The sequence below is a fragment of the Peromyscus leucopus genome, chromosome 23 (genome assembly GCF_004664715.2).
Source record: "Peromyscus leucopus breed LL Stock chromosome 23, UCI_PerLeu_2.1, whole genome shotgun sequence".
Classification (NCBI taxonomy): domain Eukaryota; kingdom Metazoa; phylum Chordata; class Mammalia; order Rodentia; family Cricetidae; genus Peromyscus; species Peromyscus leucopus.
This window is the reverse complement of record NC_051082.1, coordinates 15,793,604-15,816,828: the sequence shown is the minus strand read 5'-3', so window position 1 is coordinate 15,816,828 and position 23,225 is coordinate 15,793,604. Positions and strand designations below refer to the sequence as shown.

The 23,225-nt window shown below is 53.2% G+C and overlaps 1 protein-coding gene across 4 annotated transcripts in view; it reads left to right on the top strand.

Moving 5' to 3' along the window:
- The first annotated feature begins 4,827 nt into the window (after positions 1 to 4,827).
- Positions 4,828 to 23,225, top strand: part of Rilpl1 (Rab interacting lysosomal protein like 1) — a 35,027-nt gene continuing 16,629 nt past the window's right edge. For all 4 annotated transcript variants that reach the window (XM_028885783.2, XM_028885782.2, XM_028885786.2 and 1 more), the window contains exons 1-4: positions 4,828 to 5,237; positions 13,743 to 13,893; positions 18,147 to 18,265; positions 19,201 to 19,422. In XM_028885783.2, the coding sequence (XP_028741616.1) occupies positions 4,929 to 5,237; positions 13,743 to 13,893; positions 18,147 to 18,265; positions 19,201 to 19,422 (801 nt within the window). In that variant the 5' untranslated portion in view covers positions 4,828 to 4,928. The remainder of the gene's footprint in view (positions 5,238 to 13,742; positions 13,894 to 18,146; positions 18,266 to 19,200; positions 19,423 to 23,225) is intronic.

The window sequence follows — 23,225 nt, the reverse complement described above, 5'->3', positions numbered from 1 at the left end:
AGAGGCCTCAGGAGGGATGGGATTTTAGAATACGTTCGAGCAGATTCACAGGTTCACTTAGGGAAGCCCGGATGATGCCTAAGAGGTGGAAGAGAGATTCAGATGAGCAAGAGAAATAGAGGCAGGCCACATCTCGAGAATCCATGTTTGAAGCCCTGCATGTGACCCACACCTGTCATCCCAGCACCCAGGAAGTGGAGGCAGGAGAATCACCAGGAGTTCAGAGCCAGCCTGAGCTGCACACCAAGACCTTAGCTCAAACAACAAGCCAAACAGGGCCGGAGAGATGGGTCACTGGTTAGAACTGGGTTGGTCTTGCAGAGGACCCATGTTCAGTTCCCAGCACCCACCGGGCAGCTCACGACTTGTAACTCCAGCTCCAGGGGATCTGACGCCCTCTTCTGGCCTCTTTAAGCACCCAGCCCCTACCCACTGCACACGCATAAACAAAAGAATTTTTAAGAAATGAACAGTTGCATTAATAGAGATGATTGTGTAAAAAAAAAAATAAATCTAAAACAGATTGACAGTGAGCCTTTCTGGGGACTTCACATGCTTTAAACACCCCTCATCAAAAACCCCAAGGGACAAAAGTCTCCATGATGGAAACTGTTTCCTATTTTACTAATGAAAATAATCCAGATAAAAAGGCAGTGACTTTCCTGAAGCCATACTGTGGTCCTACAACAGCAATGTGAACTTGGCTCCATGGTCAATTTCTTTTTTTTCTTTTCTTTTCTTTTTTTTAAATTTATTTATTTTATGTATATGAGAGCTCTGTCTGCGTGAACAACTTTATGCCAGAAGAGGGCATCAGATCCCACTAGAGATGGTTGTGAGCCACCATGTGGTTGCTGGGAATTGAACTCAGGTCCTCTGGAAGAACAGCCAGTGAGTGCTCTTAACCTCTGAGCCATCTCTCCAGCCCCTGTTTTTTTTGTTTTTCAAGACAGGATTTCTCTGTGTAGTTCTTTTTTCTTTTATGTATGTGTATGTATGTAAGTATGTATTATGTATTTTTACTTATTTGTTTTGTTTTTCTTTTTTTTCTTTTGGTTTCTCTGTGTAGATCTGTCCTGGATCTTGCTCTGTAGACCAGGCTGGCCTTGAACTCACAGAGATCCTCCTGGCTCTGCCTCCCACCGCCCGGCTTGTTTTCTTTTCTTTTCTTTTTTTTTCTTTTCTTTTTTTCTTCTTTTCTGCCTGCCTCTGACTTCTAAGTGCAGGACCTCACCCAGATTTCAAATTGTTAATTTTTGTGTGTAGGCACACCTGTGGCCACCCACATCCTAGCACACTCAGGGTCAGAGGACATTTTGCAGAATCAGTTCTATCCTTGCACTGTGAGTCCTGGGGATGGAACCCCGTCACAAGACTTGGTGGCAACTGCCTTCACCCCCTGAGCTTGCTACATCAGTCATCAATTCCTTGATCTGCTCCCCTTCCCCCTACCCACACACTTCATGGTCCCCCTGCCTCCATATCCAGCATGCTGGCATTACAGGTGTGTGCCACCAGACCCCCAGCTCACACAGCTTGATGAATGGCTTATAGTCTGTTGGTTACCACGGTAACTATCTTACACCCCCCCCCTTGTTGCCAGCCTGCCCTGGCTCCACTTAAGCCAGCTGATGAACACACAGCAGAGCCTCTGCACAAACGTCACAGGTGGTTTGTGACCTCTGCCTTTTATTCTGTACCCGAGCCCTCCTCCTCCAGGAAGCCTTCTCTGATCTCTCCACCCAGCTAAGTGTAAAATTGGATATGCGGCTGATGCCATGCTGGGTCACTGTTGATATATCCCTCTCAACTCTGGGAGAATATATTTACCTTTCTGAACAGGTGCATGGTTTACCTTAATAAAATTCTAAAGACGGAGCTGAGCAACACAGTACACACCTGTAATCCCAGCACTCTGGAGCACAGACAGGAAGATCTTTCCGTGTTCAAGGCCAGCCTGGTCTTGGTCTATATAGTGAGTTCCAGGCCAACCAACCCTACACAGTGAAATCTTGTTTCAAAACTGATTGATAAACCAGGGGGTGGTGGCACACACCTTTTACCCCAGCACTCAGGAGGCAGAGGCAGGCAGATCTCTGAGTTGGAGGCCAGCCTGGTCTACAGAGTGAGTTACAGGACAGCCAAGGTTACATAGAGAAATCCATTGGTTGGTTAATTAATTAAAGTAAACTAAATAGGGTCAACAAGATGGCTAAGTTTATAAGTAAAATAAGGGTATTCCTCTCTTGGAGCCCTTTCATCTCTTGGGAGTTCTTCCTTGGATATCTTCAGTAGGTCTATATTCACTCTGCTTTAAAAACATGTGTATATATACAGCTGGGTGGTGGTGGTGCACACCACCTCAATCTGTTTATCACTCTGAGAAACAGAAGAGGTAGATCTCTGAGTTTGAGGCTAGCCTGGCCTATACAGCAAGTTCCAGGACAGCCAGGGCTACAGAGAAAAACCTTGCCCCGCCCCCAACACACATACTCACACACACACACACACACACACACACACACACACACACACACACACACACGAGACAGTTTTGGAGTGATACAGTCACCCCCAGGGTTTACAGACACATTAAATAATTAAATAAGCTAAAATGCACAGTGTGCTTGGAACAGAGCCAGAGAGAGTTCTCCCGGTGCTGAGCTGGGCTGTGTTGGTCAGCTACCTTCCAGATGTTCAGCAGATTCCACAGGAAAGTACAGCCTCCAGTGCGACAGTTTCGCTCCTGTGAAGTCGCTCCCAGGGCTACTGATCTCAGTACAGCCACCCCATTCAGGTAGCAGCCTCCAGTCCAGCAGCCTGGGGGGCAGACAAAAGCCCAGCTACAATATATACATTGTCTGTTTGTTTTGTTGAAACAAAGTTTCTCCATGTAGCTATGTCTGTCCTGGCACTCACTCTGTAGACCAGGTTGGCCTGGAACTCAGTGATTCCTCTGCCTCCGCTTCCCCAGTGATGGGACTAAAGGCATGTTCCACTACTGCTCAGCTTCTTTATACATTTCTCTGTGATAAAGTTTAATTTATAAATTAGGCACAGTTCAAGAGTTAGGATTTTTGTTTGGTTGGTTGGTTTTGTTTTGTTTTTTTGAGACAGGGTTTCTCTGTGTAGTTCTGGTTGTATTGGAACTCACTCTGTAGACCAGGCTGTCCTGGAACTCACAGAGATCCTCCTGCCTCTGCCTCCTGAGTGCTGGGATTAAAGGTATGTGCCAACACTGCCCAGCTCAAGAGTAAGGCTTTTTAACAATAAAGTATGATTACTCTAATAATATACTGTATTTAAAGTTATTTAAAATTTATAAATTATTTCTTTCTGGAAACATCAAATGTTTCCAGACAGTGGTTGGGCGTTTGTAACTGGGACCACACACACACACACACATACACACACAGAGAGAGAGAGAGAGGGGGGGGGGAGAAGAGGGGGACGATGACCAAAAACAAAAAACAAAAAACCAGAAACCAGAGATTGAGGTGGGGGGCTACTGCAACCTCTGGGCTTTCTCAATTTTTTTTTAATGTAAATGGGATAAAATGTGCTTTAATCCTAGCACTCAGGAGGCAGAGCCAGGAGGATCTGTATGAGTTTGAAAACCATCCTGGTCTTCATAGCGAGTTGCAGGCAACCACTCAAAACACACAAAACCAACAAAATTTCTGTCCTGAAGAACCGGGGACCTCTCAGTCAGACAGTGGAGGCCTCCTCAAGCAGAACTTAATGTTATGTATGTAGTAGGCAGTTCGCGATGGTGGGAATTCACCGGGTTCCTCCTCCACGCGTGGGAACAGAATAATAGGGGCTGGGGCAGATTCAGGATTATCTCTCTTGGTGTGGTGGTGGAATGGAGTCTGATGGACAAGTGGATTTGGCGAAGCCAAAGAACGAAAAGAGCTCAGGACCAGTCTTGGGACTGAAACCCAAATCCCCAGCCAGTCTTCTTCCACCGACAAGTGACGTTTTGGCTGTAAGGAGCTGCGGGTTAGTGGCGGGGCAAGCGGGGCAGCCAGCGGCTTTGGAGACCGAGGACACTTTGCGTTGTTGGCTGAAGTCGCCTGAGACTCTGCTGGAGCACAGGGTGGTGTGCCACAGAGTTGGGGTAGACAGCGGAGCCAAGGGTAGACCCGAGGGGGTCAGAGGTTCCCCAGGATGAGCTGGAATCGGGGTAGTGCATTGGGTAGCTCTGGGGACCGAGGACCCCTGTGCGCTGTGCACTGCTGTCCCCGAGGCGCCTGCTGAAGTGCAGGGTGGGGAGTCGTGGAGTTGAGGTGAGAAACGGAGGAGTAAAGAGCTTCTAGATGCCGGGGTCCTGCAGGAGCTGGATCGCAGGGTGAGCCCACCCCATGACTCCATCCCTCCGCAGACAGACTCCGCCCCCTCCTGCAGCCGCCAATGGCCGTGCGCGGTGGCCTCCCCGCTGCCCCGGAGGCGGAGCGCGGCTGGAGGAGGCGGAGCAGGGCTGGGGTCGCGGGACCGGAGCCCGGGAGGCGGGACCGGAGCCAGGGGCGGAGCTTCGGGACCAGCGGGGCTGCGCACCGGGACCCCCGGGGACGGAGACGCGCGCCCCTCTCCAAGCCCACGTCGCCTCGCAGCGTCCCCGCGGGGCGGAGCCGGCCGCCCGGAGTCACTAGGCGTTTCCAAAGTTTGGATTCACCTCCCCGGGAGGAGTCTCCGGGCCGCGGTCCCTCCGGGCACCGGGCGCCAGCCGCCTCCCAGGCCGGGACCCGCGTCTACCATCGCTCGGTGTCGGAGCCGCAAGTCGGGAGGCGCCGCGGGCCTGCGCACGCGCCGCCGCCCTCGCCATCCTCCCCGCGGTGCTCCAGCTCTCCCCCCCCCCACTCCACTCCCGCCCCCCCAAGTTCACGAGTTACGCGAGTGGACGGACGGCGCGGGGCCCGCGCGGGGCCATGGAGGAGCCGCTAGGGTCGCCGCCCGCCGCCCTGTCGGCGCTGGAGAAGAACGTGGCGGAGCTGACCGTCATGGACGTGTACGACATCGCGTCGCTCGTGGGCCACGAGTTCGAGAGGGTCATCGACCAGCACGGCTGCGAGGCCATCGCGCGTCTCATGCCCAAGGTCGTGAGGGTCCTGGAGATCCTCGAGGTGCTGGTTAGCCGGCACCACGTCGCTCCCGAGCTGGACGAGCTGCGCCTGGAGCTGGACCGGCTGCGCGTGGAGAGGATGGACCGCATCGAGAAGGAGCGCAAGCATCAGAAGGTGGGCGGAGGCCTCAGTCTGCCGGTCCGGGCAAGGGGCTCCGACCCCGTGGGTGCCATTCGGTTCTGGGCAGCCGCTAGTTTCCTTGTGGATGAGTGCACACAGTGCCTAGAGTACAAGAGAATGTTCAAGGGGTTGGGAGGGAGGGAGGCCCTGGTCGTCTTGGCCCGGCTTGGAGTACGGAGTCGCTGTGTGACCTTGGGTAACTTGCTGAGGCTCTCTGAGCTTTGTCTCCTGGTCTGCCCGATGGTGATTACAGTAGAACCCACCCACAAGGATCAAATGGGATGCAGTGGGCACAGTACTTAGTATTATTTTATTCCAGGAAGGAAGTCAGTCCCCGCCCACCCTTCTTTGTGACCAAGGTGTGACACCAGATGTCCAGCCCTTCCTTTTCATTCTATCTGAAGTCCCTCAGAGCCCTCAGAGTGAGCGCCGGTCCTGAGCCCCCATCCCGGGCTTCGTAGTAGCAACTTTCTTCCCAGGGTCCCCCCAGTTTATTCGTCTGCACCCCGAGGTGCCTTCCCGGCCTTGGGCTTGCCTTTGATTCTTTTAAAACTATAAAGTGAGGATATTCTTCATTTTACGGATGAGGAAGCAGAGGGTCCGAATGCAAAGGGATTTACCCAGGTTACCGACGGGAGTCTCTGCCCTCGGGAGATACTTCCGGGGTCTCTTCCCCAGTCTGTTTGAATCGGGGCACTGAATCGCTCCAAGTGGCTTTCAGGCCCACCCTCTGCCCCCAGGAGCTGTCATCTGCCTTTGGGAGACCAGACCAGACCAGACTAGGTGCCCGGGGTAGGGAAGTGGGAGACATGTGGTTTCCTGCCCAAACCTCAGCCTGGGCTGCTTTTGACGGACCTCTTCCGACTGGGGATGGGAGGAAACTCCTTTTCTCTGGATGCTGGAACCTGTTCTGGCTTGCTGTGTGGCCTCAGGAAGTTTGGTTGGCCTCTCTGAAACTCCCTGGCAGGACAGCCTCTATTGTGTACTGTTGGGATGGATCTTAAGTTTTCTGAGACAACGGTCAAAACTAGGTGTTCGGCCTCACCGGAGGACAGACCATGGGTGTGTGTGTGTGTGTGTGTGTGTGTGTGTGTGTGTGTGTGTGTGTGAGCATTATGGTCAGGGCTGGCTGTGTTTATCCCTCCCGCCCCCCTTGTCCTGTGCCCTGGGGTCAGGAAGGAAACTGTGCTCTTCAAAGCCAGCTGCATTTCCAGGGTCACACTTGGAGCCGGAAAGTGCCTCCCTCGGTCCTGTAATTAATTTCCAGAATCTCAGGATCGCTGGGACATTGGAGCCAGACATCCTGGTTTCAAACCCCACGAGTTGGCAGGCTGTGGGCTCTGGGACAGATCGCTCTCCTCTCCGTGTCACGGTGTCCTCTGCCATCCCGAGACAATCTCCGTCCCCACCCTGTAGGACAGTGATGAGCCTTGGGGGCAGCCAGTGGACACAAAGGGCACAGGCCAGAGCCTGGGGCTGGCAAGATGGTCCAGTGGGTAAAGGCGTTTGTCACTAGAGGCCCAAGGCTCAGAGGTTTTCTGGGGAGACACACTGAGATGCCCCCCCAGGGGTTATTGATGCCCCCCACCGAGGCATTTCTACTTCCCCCCTGGAGGTCCTTGCCGTCCAGCTGAATCCTGACTGTGGGCTCAGGCCGGGTGTCTGCCAGAGGTTCCCACTGGCACTTTTTCGTGTCCCCTCCCAATGCTTTCTTTCTGCTGTGCCTGGGCTGGGCCATCACAGGTCACCAGAGTCAGCTGGAGTTCTCAGCTGCACTTGTTGCTTCAGAATATCACCAGCTGCAGCCAGGAAGTCCGCACCAGCGCTTGTTTGTAAACAGCTAGAGTGGAATCCCTCCTCCCCAGCCCGGGCCTCTTTGTGTGGCTTGTAGGATCAGAACAGGCCCGTCGTCCTCGGATCTCTTCTACAACCAGAGGCAGCTTCGAGCTACTTTTTTTTTTTTCCCCTCCCACAAAAACCTCAGCAGCCCTTGATCTGTCTCCCGGCCCTCCATCCCCCCCCCCTTCCTTCTCTCTCTGTAAACATGGCTTCAGAAATGGCTGCGTCCTACCCTTCCACAGACACATAGACTTACCCCACGGGGCTCATGGCTCAACCCCAGGCCACGGACCCCTGGTTCTGCCTGATTAGGCAGTGCACAGCCCTATTGGGCATGCCATGGTGCTCAAAGTGCTCTCCCGGGCGATGTGGGCAGTACCAAGCAGAAGGAAGCCGAGTCGGGTCCTCAAGTCAGGCAGCAGGTGGGTGACGGAATCCGGAGAGTAGGGGCTGTGTGGGTATGCCTGTACGGAACACACCGTCTGTGGTGTTCACTCAGCAATTACATGGATAGAGTTGTGAAGCCGGGATTCATGCTACGCAAGCCCCCTACACTCCACACCCCCAAGCCCCAGATGTTCTTCCCTGTTCCAGGCACCGTTCTGGGGACTGGGGGACGCAAGCGACAGTCTGGCCCCTGTTGGGCCTGCAGTACTAGGGCCCGTTCCATTCCATAGCAACAGGAAGTACATGCTAGGAGGAGACATGGGAAGTTTATTTTCACACAGAGAGTGGAAACCAGTGTGTCCATGACACTTTCGTTCTCGTGCGGATTCAGCATACAAATTGCTGTTTTCTTGTTTCTCTGTGGTGCTGCAGGTGAAATCCAGGAAAAAACTCAAGCGTGCTAGGCAGGTGCTCCTCTACCGCCCCCTGGTATAAGTTGAGTACCTATTGTTTAATTTTAGTTTATATATATATATATATAAGTGTTTTGCCTGCATGTATGTCTGTGGGCCACATGCTTGATGCCCATAACGGCCAGAAGAAGAGTTATAGATGGTTGGGAGCCACCATGTGGTTGCTGGGAATTGAACCCAGGTCCTCTGGAAGAGCAGCCAGTGCTCTTAACTGCTGAGCCATCTCTCAGGACCCATTTTTTTTTTTTCTTGAAACAGGGTTTCTCTGTGAAGTCCTAGCTGGCCTAGAACCCTCTCTGTAGACCAGGCTGGACTTGAACTCAACAGAGAGCCACCTGCCTCTGCCTCCCTAGGGTTAAAGGCGTGCATCGCCATGCCTAGCCTGCATACAGTTTTCATTTATTTATTTATTTTTTAATTTTTGAGACAGGGTCTAATGTATCCCAGGCCGGCCTAGAACTTGTTATACATCAGAGGATGACCTTGACCCTCCGATCCTCCTGCCTCTTACCTCCCTGGTGCTGGAAATATGGGTGTGAGCCACTGGGCCTGGGAACGGAACCAAGGCTTTGTGCATGCCGGGCAGGCACCCTACCTACTGAGCCACCCTACCTACTGAGCCACAGCCCCGGGCTCCGTCCCATGTTTTTTTTTTTTTTTTTTTTTTTTTTATAAGTTAAGAACATTTTATTACATTTATTTATTTTTTTATTTATTTATGGCCAGGAGCTACACACGTGGAAGTCAGAGGACAAGCCACAGGAGTCACTGTGTCCTTCTACCGTACGGGTCCCTGGTCAAGTCAGGCCCGATGAGAGTGGGCCCCCATTCTTCTCGTAACCTCCCATTTGGAGTCCAGCATGGTATTTCACCCGTGCTAGCGCGAGTGCGTATATTTAAAAACAAGCAGGGATGTCCACTTATGGTTAAGTGCCCTGACAGAAGTAAAGCAGGGAGCTGGGAGGGAGGTTGTCGAGGAGGGAGGGAGGCTGTCAGGGAAGTTCCTGATGAGGCATTGCCTGCCTTGAGGACTGGGTGAAGTGAGGAGCCAGCCACAGAGAGGTCTTTCGGGGAGGCCCATACCCACAAGCAGACGCACACACACCTACACATAATTAAAAATAAATCTTAAAAACAAAAAACAAAACAAGGGCGGTGGTGGCGCACGCCTTTAATCCCAGCACTCAGGAGGCAGAGGCAGGCGGATCTCTGTGAGTTCGAGGCCAGCCTGGTCTACAGAGTGAGTTCCAGGACAGGCACAAAGCTACACAGAGAAACCCTGTCTTGAAAAATCAAAAAGAAAAAGAGAAAAGGACTGGGCTGTAACCAGTTGGTAAAGTGCTTACCTAGCATCCATGAGGGCCTGGGTTCGAATCCCAGCACTACCGTAGAAACCGGACATGGTAAGCATGCCTATAATCCTAACACTTGGGAAGTGGAGAAGGTCAGGATGTCAAGTTCAGTCTCGTCTACGTAGGGAGTTTGAGGCCAACCTGGGCTACATGACAGGGGGAACAAAACCCAACTGTGGCTAAAATCTATCTTCATCTCCTGTGGCCACTATAACATTACAGCACTAACGATTCAGAGGAGAAATGTGTTGTAAATTCATGCTGTGGGTCACTGAAGTACCGTGGAACAAGGAACCGTGGGTAATACCAGAAAACACCATGTGGACAGGATTGGGTAACCGTTCTGGAAGCCAAGAGTCAGAAATGGGTGACACTCAACAGCTGGACCTGGTGGTGCATTTGGCAGGCTGAGGCAGGAGGATGGCAAGTTTTAGGTCAACCTGGGTAACTTAGTGATGCTCTGTCTCAAACAATACACAAAGGGCTGGGGGAGGGTACTTGAGGTGTGCAAGGACCTGGGCACTGTCCCCAGCACCAAAAACTGCCATATTAAAAACAAAAAACAAACAAACAAAAAAAAACAAAAACAGGAGTCAGGGAGGCTTCATTGATTTAGGATGCTCTAGGGGAAATCTTTATATTTTTCGGCTTCTGTTGTCTGCATCCCCCCGGCTTATGGCCCCTTCCTTCACCCTCAGAGCCAGCATGTAACATCTTCTAGGGCCAAACCTATGCCACGTCCTCTCACTCTGACCTCTGCTGACCTTTGACAAGAACTCTATGGTCACATCCGCCCACCAGACCTTCCTGAGGTCAAAGTCCCTTTTGCTGTAGAAGACGACATATTGTTAGGTTCCGGGGGCTAGCATATGGGTGTCTTTGTGGGGGCCATGGTTCCCATCTGCTTAGCTGGTTGCTCCTGGTAGCCACTCAGGCCACTCTGTGTTCAGCCTGTCCCAGCTGGGGTCAGAGGAAGGGTCTGGCCCCGTTTCCAGGCCACTCCTTGTGTGCAGGAAGGTCCCTGACCATTACTCCATGACTTCCCTGCCTGACCTGACACTTCACTCGGCTTGTGACCTTGAACCAGCTGTGGGTGTACATAGTCCCGGGCCACAGTTTCCAGGCAGAAAAGAAGGGATGGGGGAGCCAGGCGGTGGTGGTGCACACCTTTAATCCCAGCACTCGGGAGGCAGACGCAGGCGGATCTCTGTGAGTTCGAGGCCAGCCTGGTCTACAAAGTGAGTTCCAGGAAAGGTGCAAAGCTACACAGAGAAACCCTCTCAAAAGACCAAAAAAAAAAAAAAAAAAGAAGAAGGAATGGGGGAACATCTCTAGGAGATGAGGGAGGGAGGGTGATATGGTACTGGATGTCTGGCCACCTAGCCAGCCTGTGACAGACTGTCGGAGGGGAAGGGTGGCCACATCCTGACTGTGCAGGCACCTTCTATGTCCCCAGTGCCATTTTAAGCCCTTCCCATCCAGCTGACTGTCTCACCTTCCCGGCAGTCCTCAAAGGGACCTACTATTGTCATTTCTCGGGCATCCACGGTTTAAAGAACTCGCCCAAGATCAGCTGTCTGTAGTAGGAACAGAGTTCAAGCTTAGGTTGGCACATCCAGGCCTGGTGGACAAGCCTGTAATCCTAGCTCCTAGGCAGGAGAATCAAAACAAGGTCTGCCTGTGCTGCAGAGTGAGTTCAAGTTCAGTTTGGACAACTTAGTGAGACCATGTCTGAAAAGAGGCTGGCCGATGTGGCTCAGTGTTAGAACCACTGCCTAGAATCCCCCAGTGAGGGGCTGGAGGTGTGGCTCAGTGGTAGAGTCCCTGCCTAGAATCCCCAGTGAGGGGCTGGGGGTGTGGCTCAGTAGTAGAGCCCCTGCCTAGAATCCCCCAGTGAGGGGCTGGGTTGTGGCTCAGTGGTAGAGCCCCTGCCTAGAATCCCCCAGTGAGGGGCTGGGGGTGTGGCTCAGTGGTAGAGCCCCTGCCTAGAATCCCCCAGTGAGGGGCTGGGGTGTGGCTCAGTGGTAGAGCCCTGCCTAGAATCCCCAGTGAGGGCTGGGGTGTGGCTCAGTGGTAGAGCACCTGCCTAGAATCCCCCAGTGAGGGGCTGGGGTGTGGCTCAGTGGTAGAGCATCTGCCTAGAATCCCCCAGTGAGGGGCTGGGGTGTGGCTCAGTGGTAGAGCTGCGGGGGGGGGGGGGGCTCAGTGGTGAGCTCTGCCTAGAATCCCCCAGTGAGGGGCTGGGGGTGTGGCTCAGTGGTAGAGCCCCTGCCTAGAATCCCCCAGTGAGGGGCTGGGGTGTGGCTCAGTGGTAGAGCATCTGCCTAGAATCCCCCAGTGAGGGGCTGGGGTGTGGCTCAGTGGTAGAGCATCTGCCTAGAATCCCCTAGTGAAGGGCTGGGAGTGTGGCTCAGTGGTAGAGCACCAGCCTAGAATCCCCCAGTGAGGGGCTGGGGGTGTGGCTCAGTGGTAGAGCCCCTGCCTAGAATCCCCCAGTGAGGGGCTGTGGCTGCCGTTCAGCTGGAGAATACTTGTCTAACATGTGTGAGGCCCTGGGTTCCACTCCCAGCACCTCAAACAAGCAAGCTTGTGTTGACAGGATGCAAGTTGCTATCTTCAGCTTGACTGGTAGCCAAGCCCACCCCCATGGTGCGCCCCAGCCTCCTTCACGCCTCCGAGTGGTTCCTTCCGTGTTCGCGGTTGTACCGCCGAGAATGTTTGCATTGCCTCTGAAGAGGAACCTGTGCGCACTAACCATCACACCCAGTGCCTCTCAGAGCTCTGGCCAGAAGCCCCAGGTCACCTCTGCCACTGTGGATGTGCCCGGTGGGACATTTCATAGAACTGGCGTTGCCCGCTGTGTGACTTTTTTTTTTTTTTTTTAACCTGGCTTCTCTTCTTAGCAGGGGATTGTGTTAGCAACATTCATTCTTTTTTATGTCCAGATGATAGCCCATTGTCAGGATAGGTCGGTTTGATTTGTGCCTCCTGGACTGGTGGACTCTGGCTGGGCTTTTTTTCTGCTGTGAGCAACATTGCTGTAGACCTGTGGGTCATGACCCCTTCGGGGGGAATCAAAAGACCCTTCCACAGGGGTTGCCTGAGACCATCAGAAAACACAGATATTTATGTTACGATTCATAACAGTAGCAAAATTACAGTTATAAAGTAGCCATGAAAATAATGTTATGGTTGGGGTCAGGGGTCACCACACCATGAAGGACTATATTAAAGGATCTCGGTGTTGGAAGGTTGAGAACCATTGTTGTAGACCTCTGAATGTATACATGATCATGTAGGTGTGGGCCTGTCCTTTCTTTCCTGGGTCTTCTTTATTTTTTGGTGGGGGAGGAGTGGCCCAGGCTAGCCTCTAACTCACCCCAAGTCTCAGCTTCTTCTTCCTTCTCCTCTTCCTCTTTTTCTTTTTCCCAAGACAGGGTTTCTCTGTGTAGTCCGAGTTATCTTGGAACTTGCTCTGTAGACCAGGCTGGCCTCGAACTCAGAGAGATCTGCCTGGCTCTGCCTCCGGAGTGCTGAGATTAAAGGTGTGCACCACCACTGCTCAGATCTTATTTTTTTTTTTTTTTTTTTTTTTTTTCCGAGACAGGGTTTCTCTGCGTATTTGCGCTTTCTGAAATCACTTGTAGCCAGCTGCCTCGAACTCACAGAGATCGTGCCTCTGCTCCGAGTGCTGGATTAAAGCGTCGCACACGCCCGCTCAGATGCTACTTTTATTCTTTTTGTGTGTCTGTGTATGGGTGTGAACATGTGACTGAAGGTTTTGGGAACGAAACTCGCATCCTCTGTTGGAGCAGTTCACTCTCTTAACCTCTGGGCCACTGCCCCCATCTTTTCGAAATTGCATAGATTTTTTTTTCTGAGATGTTCTTATAGTCTAGGTTAACCTCTGAACTTGAAGACATCCTCCTGCCTCAACCTCAGCCTCCACAAACAGCTGGTAATGGACTAATCTCACTAATTCTCTTACATGTCTTTCAAAGCTGAAAGTTCTTGGTTCCCGCACTGAGGGAAACTGAGGCTCTGAGTGGTTATTGCAAGCTGCTCAGGCTGCCTTGAGTAGATGTCTTTCCCAGAGAGCAGAGGAACCCTGGCCCTGTGGCCCTGTCACAGGACCTTTGCAGCCTCTTTGTGCCTTGAAGAGGTGCTGGGGAATGTCGGGACTCCGTAGCCAGGGATGGCTTATCCACACAGCGGAGAACACGGGTGTGGCCCGGACATGGACCGAGTCACTTTGGTGCATACATCAGCAGAAGAGGCCCTATGTGGCTCTGTGTGCCACCTGCCGGAGACCCGCTCTGCTCCTCTTGGGAGAAGTGGATGGCTCCAAGTCCCGGAAACAGAGCAGTTCTCAGATGGGCAGGTGAGATCCTGGATGGCTCTGATCCGGCTCTGATCCGGCTCTGACCTTTGCTGTCCCCCCGCTACAGGAGCTGGAGCTGGTGGAGGATGTGTGGCGGGGCGAGGCGCAGGACCTCCTGTCCCAGATCGCCCAGCTGCAGGAGGAGAACAAGCAACTGATGTCCAACCTCAACCACAAAGACGTGGGCTTCTCTGAGGAGGAGTTCCAGAAGCAGGAAGGTGAGGCACCCCGTCCCGGCGATCCCCATGACCACTCAGGCTGCTGCCTCTGTTCTGGAGCCTTGAGCGTCCGCGGGCAGGGTGGGAATCACGTGTTGACTCTCAGAGTACAGATGCGGATGTGGATGTCCAGATTACAGATGTGGATATATGAACTCAGTTCGCTCACAGGTGATGTGAACTCAGTTAGCTGTCACGGTTTCCTGCCCCCTCCTACATGGTTCCTCTGGGCACTGGGACACATTGGACAAGCCAGACCCTGGCCACTGGAAACTTTGTTTGAACATAGCGGGAAAGGCAGCAAATAAGTCAACACTCCATAGATGTCTTGTTTTGATGGATGGCAGCTGACACGATGTGAGAGCTGAGGTGGGGCCATGGGGTAGCAACTTGCGGCTGCTTTAGCTCATCCAGTCACTGGGATGGTCACAGTTCAGCCCTAACGAAGTGGTACACGGGGTCACCTTAGTGCCGTGCGCAGGTGGTCCATGCCAAGGCCCCGGGGTAGGAGTGTTTGAGGGAAATCTAGAAGGCCAGGGTAAGAGAAGATGGTGGAGGCCGAGGGTGGCTGGCTGGAGGGGTCCGAGGTTGGGATTGTTCTCTGTGTTTAGAGACTGTAGGCTGTGGTCACAGGACAGGGTGACTAGCAGGCAAGTGAGGACAGCAATTCTGATTTGATTGGCACTGGAGGCCATCAATTGCCACCCGTCCCATAAACCTACCTGGGACCTTCATGCTTGACTCTCTCCTGGGGTGCCCGCCTTGTTCTGTTTTTGAGACAGGGTCTCACTGTGTAGCTCCGGCTTTCCTGGAACGTGCTATGTAGACCAGGCTAGCCTCCAATTTACAGAGCTCTGCCTCCTGAGTGCTGGGATTAAAGGAGTGCGCTACTACACCGGCTGCCGGCTCTTCAGCCTGAGCAAACCCTTGGCTGTCCACATAAAGCCCCACCCTCTGGTTTGATGGACAGGATGAGGGCCCTGTAGAATCTGTGGTTACAACATTGAAAGGATAAAGTATGGGGCTGGGGTTGTGGCTCAGTCAATAGAGTCCTTGCCTAGCATGCATGAGGTGCTGGGTTGGATCCCAGGCATTGCACACACCAGCTGTGGTGGCGCACGCCTGTAATCCCAGCACTCGGGAGGCAGAGGCAGGCGGAGCTCTGTGAGTTCGAGGCCAGCCTGGTCTACACAGCACGTTCCATGATAGCCAGTTAAAAAAAAAAAAGACAACAACACAGACAGACAAGGGCCAGTGAGATGGTTCGGTGTGCACAGTGCTTCTGTAAGCCTGACAACATGGGTTTAACCCCCCCCCCAGGTCCCACATGGTAAAGGAGAGAATGGACTCTTGTGCACTGTCCTCTGACCTCCTCACAAGTGAGTGTGACATGCACATACATATACACATACACAGAGACACACACCCACAAATGTAATAAAATTCAAAACAAATGAAATAAGGTACCGATAAGGACCGAAGGAAAAGCAAAACATAGACAGTTGAGTCCTGGTCTGGAATTCTCTTCTCATGGGTGTCCCCTGTGGAGAAGTGTTTGGTGGATTAGACATCAGAGTGTTACTGTGAGTAGATGCCCTCTGGAGCCAGACCACACAGCTGTGACTCTTGACCCCAGCACTGACTTGCCACGTCATTTGACGGACTCACAAGACCTTTGTGTGCCTCTGTTGCCCGGTCTGAAAGGGACAAAGCAGTAGTGGTGGTACATCTCTCATAAGTGTGTCTGCCTTCTTAGTTTAGTGTTTTCAAGGTCTGTCTATATTTTAGTAACGTCAGTGGTTCTCTGTCTTTTCATAGCTGCATACTATTCCATTTCACAGATGGACCATGTCTATCATTCATCCACAGACGGGGCTTTCTGGTTGCGTCCACTTTGGGGCTGCTGTGAACATCTTGTGGGTGTTTGTGGGAGACCTGGTTTCAGCTCTATGGGGTCCGATTCTAGGAGTGGAATTGTGGAATCATTTTATTTAGGGGGAAAAAAATCTTTGTTTTGCCTATGATAGTCCTACCATGCACCCAGAGGCCTCTGGGGGTGGTCTGGGAACCCCACTGCCCACCTTAAGGAAGCCTCAGAGGCCTTGGGCAGCTCTGAGCTGCTTTCCCTGTGGCCCTTTCTCTCTGGGACTGTGGCTCTTCCCTTGCAGCTTTCCCAGACCCTGCTGACCCGTGTGGACCAGCCTCAAGTGTACACAGGAGATGGGCTTAGCATTGAGTGTGCCCAGCTTCCTCAGAACCTCCCGGGGAACTGGCTATGTTCTCCACGCCTGCAGCCTCCGCCCGAGCGAAGAGGCAGGCAGATGCCAGGCTGCCTTCAAGGTTATTTTTATTTTGTGGGGAAACCATGGGAACACACAGCAGGGACCAAGTGTTCCCCACCTACTAAGAGGAACAGGCACGGGGCAGGCAGTACCCTGGGATAAAGAGGGCCGGTGCTGGTGACCTTGAGTCCCAGTCAGGAGTGACATGGAGCAGGCTGGGGGCCAAGAGCCATCTGAGGACTCAGGTTCAGGGGTCAGATTTCTGTACAGGGGAGCTAGGGGAAAGAGGAGCGCTCAGAGGACCTCTTTCTATGTGGGCCCCTGGATTTGTGAGTAGTGGCAGGTGCTGTGCTTAGGTCTCTTATATCTCACCGCAGAAGCCTTACAGATTAAAAAATTCCCTCTCGGGGCTGGAAAGATGGCTCAGTGCTTGGGAGCACTGGCTGCTCTTCCAGAGGACCTGGGTTCAATTCCCAGCACCCACATGGTGGCTCACAACTGTCTGTAACTCCAAGATCTGACACCCTCACACAGACACACACGCAGGCAAAACACCAATGCATATAAAATAAAAGTAAATAAATAAAAAAAAAAAACCCTCTAGTCATCAGGCATTGGTGGCTCTCATCTTTAATACCAGCACTCAGGGGACAGAGGCAGGAGGGTCTCTGTGAGTTCAAGGCCAGCCTGGGCTACAGATGGAGTCGCAGGACAACCAGGGCTACACAGAGAAACTCTGTCTCAGAAAAACAAAACAAAACAGAAATCCCCTCTAAATCTCTCTGGGACTCTGTCCAGCTGTAGAGCTGGACACACGGGGCTGTGAATTGACCGTCCAGAACAGGACAGAAGGGGTGCAGAGGGACTCGCGTGGGCCTGCCAACGGCCCTTGGGCTCTGGGGGAGGGACTTTGTCACAGGAACAGAGCAAAGCTGACCACACAGTCACTTTTGTTGTTTCTTGTAGAGTTTATTTGTGTGTCTGCCTGCATGTGTGTGTGCACCATGGGTGTGCCTGGTGCCGTGGAGGTCAGTAGAGAGTGTTGGATCCCTGGAACTGGAGTGAGGGTTGTGAGTCACCATGTGGGTGCTGGGAGCTGAACCCGGGTCCCCTGCCAGAGCGGCAAGTGCTCCTGACCACTGAGCCAGCTCCCCACCCAGCCCCCTCTTTGTTTTTGATTTTTATTTCTTGTTTTGTCTTTTGTTGTTGTTATTGTTTGCAGACTGGGGTTTCTCTGTGTAGCCCTGGCTGCCCTGGAACTCGCTCTGTAGACCAGGCTGGCCTCGAACTCACAGAGATCTGCCTGCCTCTGCCTCCAGAGTGCTTGGACTAAAGGCGTGCGCCACCCCACCCTGCTTTACCAAATGCCTGAAAGGAATGACTGGCAGGCACCTTCTGTGTGGGAGACCTGCTGCTCAGTACCTTGCCCGCCTCAGCCGTGGTCCTAATAGTATGGTGTGTGTTGGCTCCACCCATTCTCCAAGCTGCTACCATCCAATTTTATGAATTTGGAAACAGAGGCAGAGGAGAGCCCAGAGCCACACAGCCAAAGTGTGGCTTACAGGGTTCGAGTGAACTTTGGAGGTTAACCTCTAGGTCCCTGTGTGGGGTCATGCCTGTCATGACATCATTATTATTGTCAGGTGCTGTGAAAGTGAGGCAGTGGGTGGGAGAGTTTCCAGGCGGGGGAGGGGAGCCATTGTGCAGAGGGGACCATCAAGAGGAATCTTGTGTGCAGTGATCAGAAAGAGGTCAGAAGGAAGAGCCTCAGGCAGACGGAAGAGAGAGGGAGAGACAGCGAGGCAGGAATGTGCTTGGCCAAACGGAAGGCAGGAGCAGGCACCGGGGTGTGTGGAGGGTCCACGGGAGGCATGGGGGAGAGAGCTCTGGCCGGCTTGCACTGCGGCACTAAGCGGGACTTAAACCGCTTAGTTTTAAGGTGGCTTACCTGCCGGTCTCGACTTCACCCAGGCATGTCCGAGCGTGAGCGGCAGGTGATGAAGAGGCTGAAAGAGGTGGTGGACAAGCAGAGGGATGAGATCCGAGCCAAAGACAGGGAGCTTGGCCTGAAGAACGAGGACGTCGAGGCTGTAAGTGACCCACGCTGACCCGAGTCCACTCTCCTCCTTCATGGCAGCAGCAAGAGCCAGGGTCTTCCATTCAGACACCATGGGGTGGAGGAGGTGGGCGTGGCGCCGGAGAGATGGCCCCACCGTTAAGAGCACTGGCTGCTCTTCCAGAGGCGTCCCAGCACCCACGTGACGGGTAACTGTTTGCAACTCCAGTCTCAGGAGATCTGACACCTTCTTCTGGCCTTCACAGGCACCACACATGTGGTGCACAGACACCGGACACACATGTGGTGCTCAGGCACCAGACACACATGTGTGCACAGACACCAGACACACATGTGGTGCTCAGGCACCAGACACACATGTGTGCACAGACACCAGACACACACATGGTGCACAGACACCAGACACACACGTGGTGCACAGACACCAGACACACATGTGGTGCACAGACATACACATAGGCAAAACACATATCCACATAGAGAATAAATAAGCCGGGAGGTGGTGGCCGCACGCCTTTGATCCCAGCACTCTGATCCCAGGAGGCAGAGGCAGGTGGATCTCTGTGAGTTCGAGGCCAGCCTGGTCTGCAGAGTGAGCTCCAGGACAGGCACCAAAACTACACAGAGAAACCCTGTCTTGAAAAACTGAAGGGGGGGAAAAAGAATAAATAAACTGGAAAGAAAAAAAAAAGCCTGTGTGTGTGTGTGTGTGTGTGTGTGTGTGTGTGTGTGTGTGTGTGTGTGAGATTCCTTGTGAGCAGTCATAAAAATAGAAACAAATTTGAAAGCTGTGTATGCTGTGCATGTTCTACTCAAAGAGGGTTTCCCTTGTGTCGTACGCAGCCTGGTTTACTGTACGTGGCAGCCCCCCTCGATGTGGCAGCCCCCCTCGATGTGGCAGCCCCCCTCGATGTGGCAGCCCCTCTCGATGCCCCTTTCTCTCTCCAGCTGCAGCAGCAGCAGACGAGGCTGATGAAGATCAACCACGACCTTCGGCACCGGGTCACGGTGGTGGAGGCCCAGGGGAAGGCCCTGATTGAGCAGAAGGTGGAGCTCGAGGCCGACCTGCAGACCAAGGAGCAGGAGATGGGCAGCCTGCGGGCAGAACTCGGGAAGCTTCGCGAGAGGCTGCTGGGCGAGCACGGCCAGAATGGGGAGGAGGAGGCCGAGGTGAGCAGCAGGCTGGTGCTGAGGCGGTGTGGGAGCCCGAGATGTGGGCCAGGATCACGTGGGAAGAATGGCCTTGTTTTCCCCATTCTACCTAAGAAGGTAGGAGGGAGGGAGGAAGAGAGAGAGAGAGAGCACGCTGTTGGCCTGAGGACACACAACTGGGCATGGGCAGAGCTGGACCGGAAGCCCAGAGAGGGCATGCAATTCAATGATGGCTGCTCACCTTCATTCATTCAGCATTCATTCATTCAATCATTCATTCATTCATTCATTCATTCAAGTGACTGTTGATTGTAGCAGGCACAGAGAATGGGATGGTAAGAACTGCCTAGCCCTGGCTGCTGTCCCACGGAGCATATGTTTATAGGGACTGGAAGTTCTGGATGGATACCCAAGAGAACTGAACCTGAGTCCATGGAGAGATGGCTCAGCAGTTCCGAGCACTTGCTGCTCTTTCTAAGGACTCTGGTTCGGTTCCTAAACCCCCACATTTGGAAGCTCACACCTGCCTGTAACTCCAGCACCAGGGCATCTGTTGCCCTCATCTGGCCTCTGTGAGAATCTGCTCTCGTGTGTACACATACCCACATTCAGGCACACACATATGCACATTTAAAAAAGATAAAACTTACGCAAGCTGGCTTGATGGCTCATGTCTGGAATCCTAGGACTCGGGAAGGTACAGCTGGAGAATTAGGAATTTAAGATCATCCGTAAACTCTGTATCAAATTCTAGACTAACCTGAGCTGTGTGAGACCCTGTCTCAAAGGCAAAAATAACACCCAGGAAGGAAAACTACACAGATTCTCACAGTAGCATTACTCATCAGATCAGACAGATGGAAAGAATGCCTGATTAGGAAGTGAATAAGGAAACGTGGCCATCCTTATTCCACACCATGGAATATGACTCAGCCCTGAAAAAGACTTGAGTCATGAGCACGCTCTACCCCATAGGTGAACCTTGAAGAATTCATGACCAGTGAATTCAGACACAGAAGGCCACAAGATGTGTCTGAGATTTCTGGATTGGGCAGATCCAGGACAGAATATAGATGGGTGGGGTGGGGGCTGGGGCAGTGGAGAATGGCTAATGGGCACAGGGTTTCTTGGAGATGAGGGGAAAGTTCTGGAATTAGACAGTGGTGGTGGTTGCACACCTCGGGATAGTCTGAAAATCCCTGGACTTTATTCTATGAAGGGTAGATGTTGTGGTATGTGAATTACATATGGGTGATTTTAACGTGTATTGTGTGTGTGTGTGTGTGTGTGTGTGTGTGTGTGTGTGTGCCACAGTGTGTGGAGGTCAGGGGACAACATCCTCTTCCTTCTGCCCTGTGGGTTCGTCTGGGATGGGCTCAGGGGGCTTTTCCAGGAGGTGATTGGCAGAATCAGTAAGGATAAAGGAGGAGGAGGGGGAACGAGTTCCAGGTGGGAAGAACAACTGGAGCAAGGGCCCTGTGGTAGGAGGACGAGCAAAGGCCCTGTGGCGGGAGGAGCCTTGGGGTCATCAAGGGGAAGGTGGCTGGTGTTCAGTGAAGGGGAGTGAGAGGCTGGCTGTGCGGTCCAGGTGGAAGTTGGGTCCAGGCCCGCAGGCTCCTACAGGAGAGGAGTCTGTGTGCATCCGAGGAGTTGGCAGGTGCTGTGAAGGGGGAGGGAGGGGGAGGAGTCTCCGGAGTTTATGGCCTCGTATAGAAGAGAAGGACTAGCCAGGAGATGGTGGCGCGCACCTTTAATCCTAGCACTTGGGAAGCAGAGGCTGGTGGATCTCTGTGAGTTCGAGGCCAGCCTGCACAGTGAGTTCCGGGACAGTCAGGGCTACAGAGAGCCCTGTCTCAAAAAAAAAAAAAAAAAAAAAAAAAAAAAAATTAGGGAAGGACTGAGCCCCAGCATGGCCACCCTGGAGAGGAAGAGACTGTCCAGGTAGTGAGTGAGACATTGTCCTCACTTGTGACTCTCAGGAAGAGCTGGTAACCAGGGCTTCCAGCAAAACCTACACTTGAGAGGTGACCCCTGAGGCAGTGTGTGACAGGGAAGGGGGAAAGGTGAACGGAAGGCCTGGTGACAAGGCCACACCCCGGGCTGTGGACACCCAGCCCTGCTGGAGCTGCTAAGAAGTACACAGGATCTCCCCGAGCTGCCTTTCCACGGGGTGACACTGGGGACATTTATCCGCTAGGTCCTGCCTCAGAGTGGCTCAAGGCCACCTGGGGTGTGAGCCCCACTTACTCTAAAGATGCGAACAAGAAGGCAGAGGCAAGCCGTGAGCCCTGGAGGCCTCCCTGTCCGTGGGACAGAGCTGTCAGGAGGCCTGGGGCCAGGAGGGGGGCACAGTCGGTCTGAAACACAGATAACCCCAAAATGGGCACATAATGTCAACAGCTAGCATGGCTTCCAAGGCACAGCTTTTCTGCCGCTGGCGGGGGATGGGGGGCTGGAGGGACTAGGGGGTGGAGGGTGGGGGGTGGGAGGAGGTCAGGGAGGAGATGCTGGACTTTCCGTAAGTAGAGCATGAGACCAAGTCCCAGTGGACACAGGAACAATCAGGGCTTGCCTTTTCTTTCCCTGGGTGTACACTGTCTGTTGAATGTTCACATGCCTCGCTTGTCACCCCAAAGAGCAGATGAACTTGCAGGCAACCGAGTTCCAGCCTGCGAAGTCTTTGCCTAGCCGTTGAATCTGGGCCAGCTGCTTCTGAAGCACTAGGATCTGGGAAGAGAAGTAAGGAAGAAGCCATCTTTAGAGGGGCAGCCTACGACCTGATTTTGGCGTGTCATGGAGTCCAGTTACCTGTTGAAGGAGAGAGAGAGAGAGAGAGAGAGAGAGAGAGAGAGAGAGAGAGAGAGAGAGAGAGATGTGTGTTGGCTGTGACTGGAACTCGATGGTTGAGACAGCTTCAGGAACAGCTTGTTCCAGGTGCCCAGGATGGTAGCAGGAATTCTGATTCCGGCCTCTTTGGTTTCGTTGCCTTTAAGTTGGTATCCATTCTCCGGTGGGCTCTTGCTATGTCGTGGTCCCTGATAGCAACCTGCTCACCAGCCTCTTCCCCAAGAGTCCCAGTTGAGGCTGGCTCACCACCGAGTCAGCCCAGTGTGGAGAGGTCTAGAAGACAGGTACTGAGCCCTCCCGAGTCCCCGGCTGCTGCTGTAGAGGGGTCCACAAGCCAGGAGGATACCAAGCAGAACTCTGGAGACTGAGGGGCGAGCACAGGGGTGTGGGTGGGTAGGCCGGGGTCACAGCTGCCCTCTGGAGCACGAGGCGGTTTCGAGAGCCACGCCGGCTCTGAGCTGCAGCAGAAATGCATGGGGCTCCCTTAACATGGCTTCTGCAGGTGTGCTGAGCCCTGGGGTTTTATGGAGAACAGTCAGAAGCGGAAGTGAGGTGTGGCAGGTACCAATGACTTTGCAGTAATACAAGGCCTGGAATCAAAGATGCACAGCGGGGAGAAGGCGCATGCCCAAGACAGAGCCACTCGGCCACACTCAGGTGGTCACCCGGGTCACACTCTTGCCCCAGAGACTCAGGTCTCTCTCCTTCTGACCAGGCAGGGCTGGTCTAAACCTGAGTCCCCGAGGGCATCACCCTAAAAACCATGTGATTCTCAGCCCTGCTCCAGGTCTCTCCCTTAAGGAGGACATTTTGCACCAACTGGCCGCACAGGCTGGTGTTACCTTCCCTTTCTGGCAGCTGAGGAGTAGAGAAGAGACAGAAGGGCTAGGAGATGGCCGCCGATAAAGTGTTTGCCACGCAGGCTCGAGGACCTGAGTTTGGAGACCTGAATTTGGATCCCCAGGACCGACATA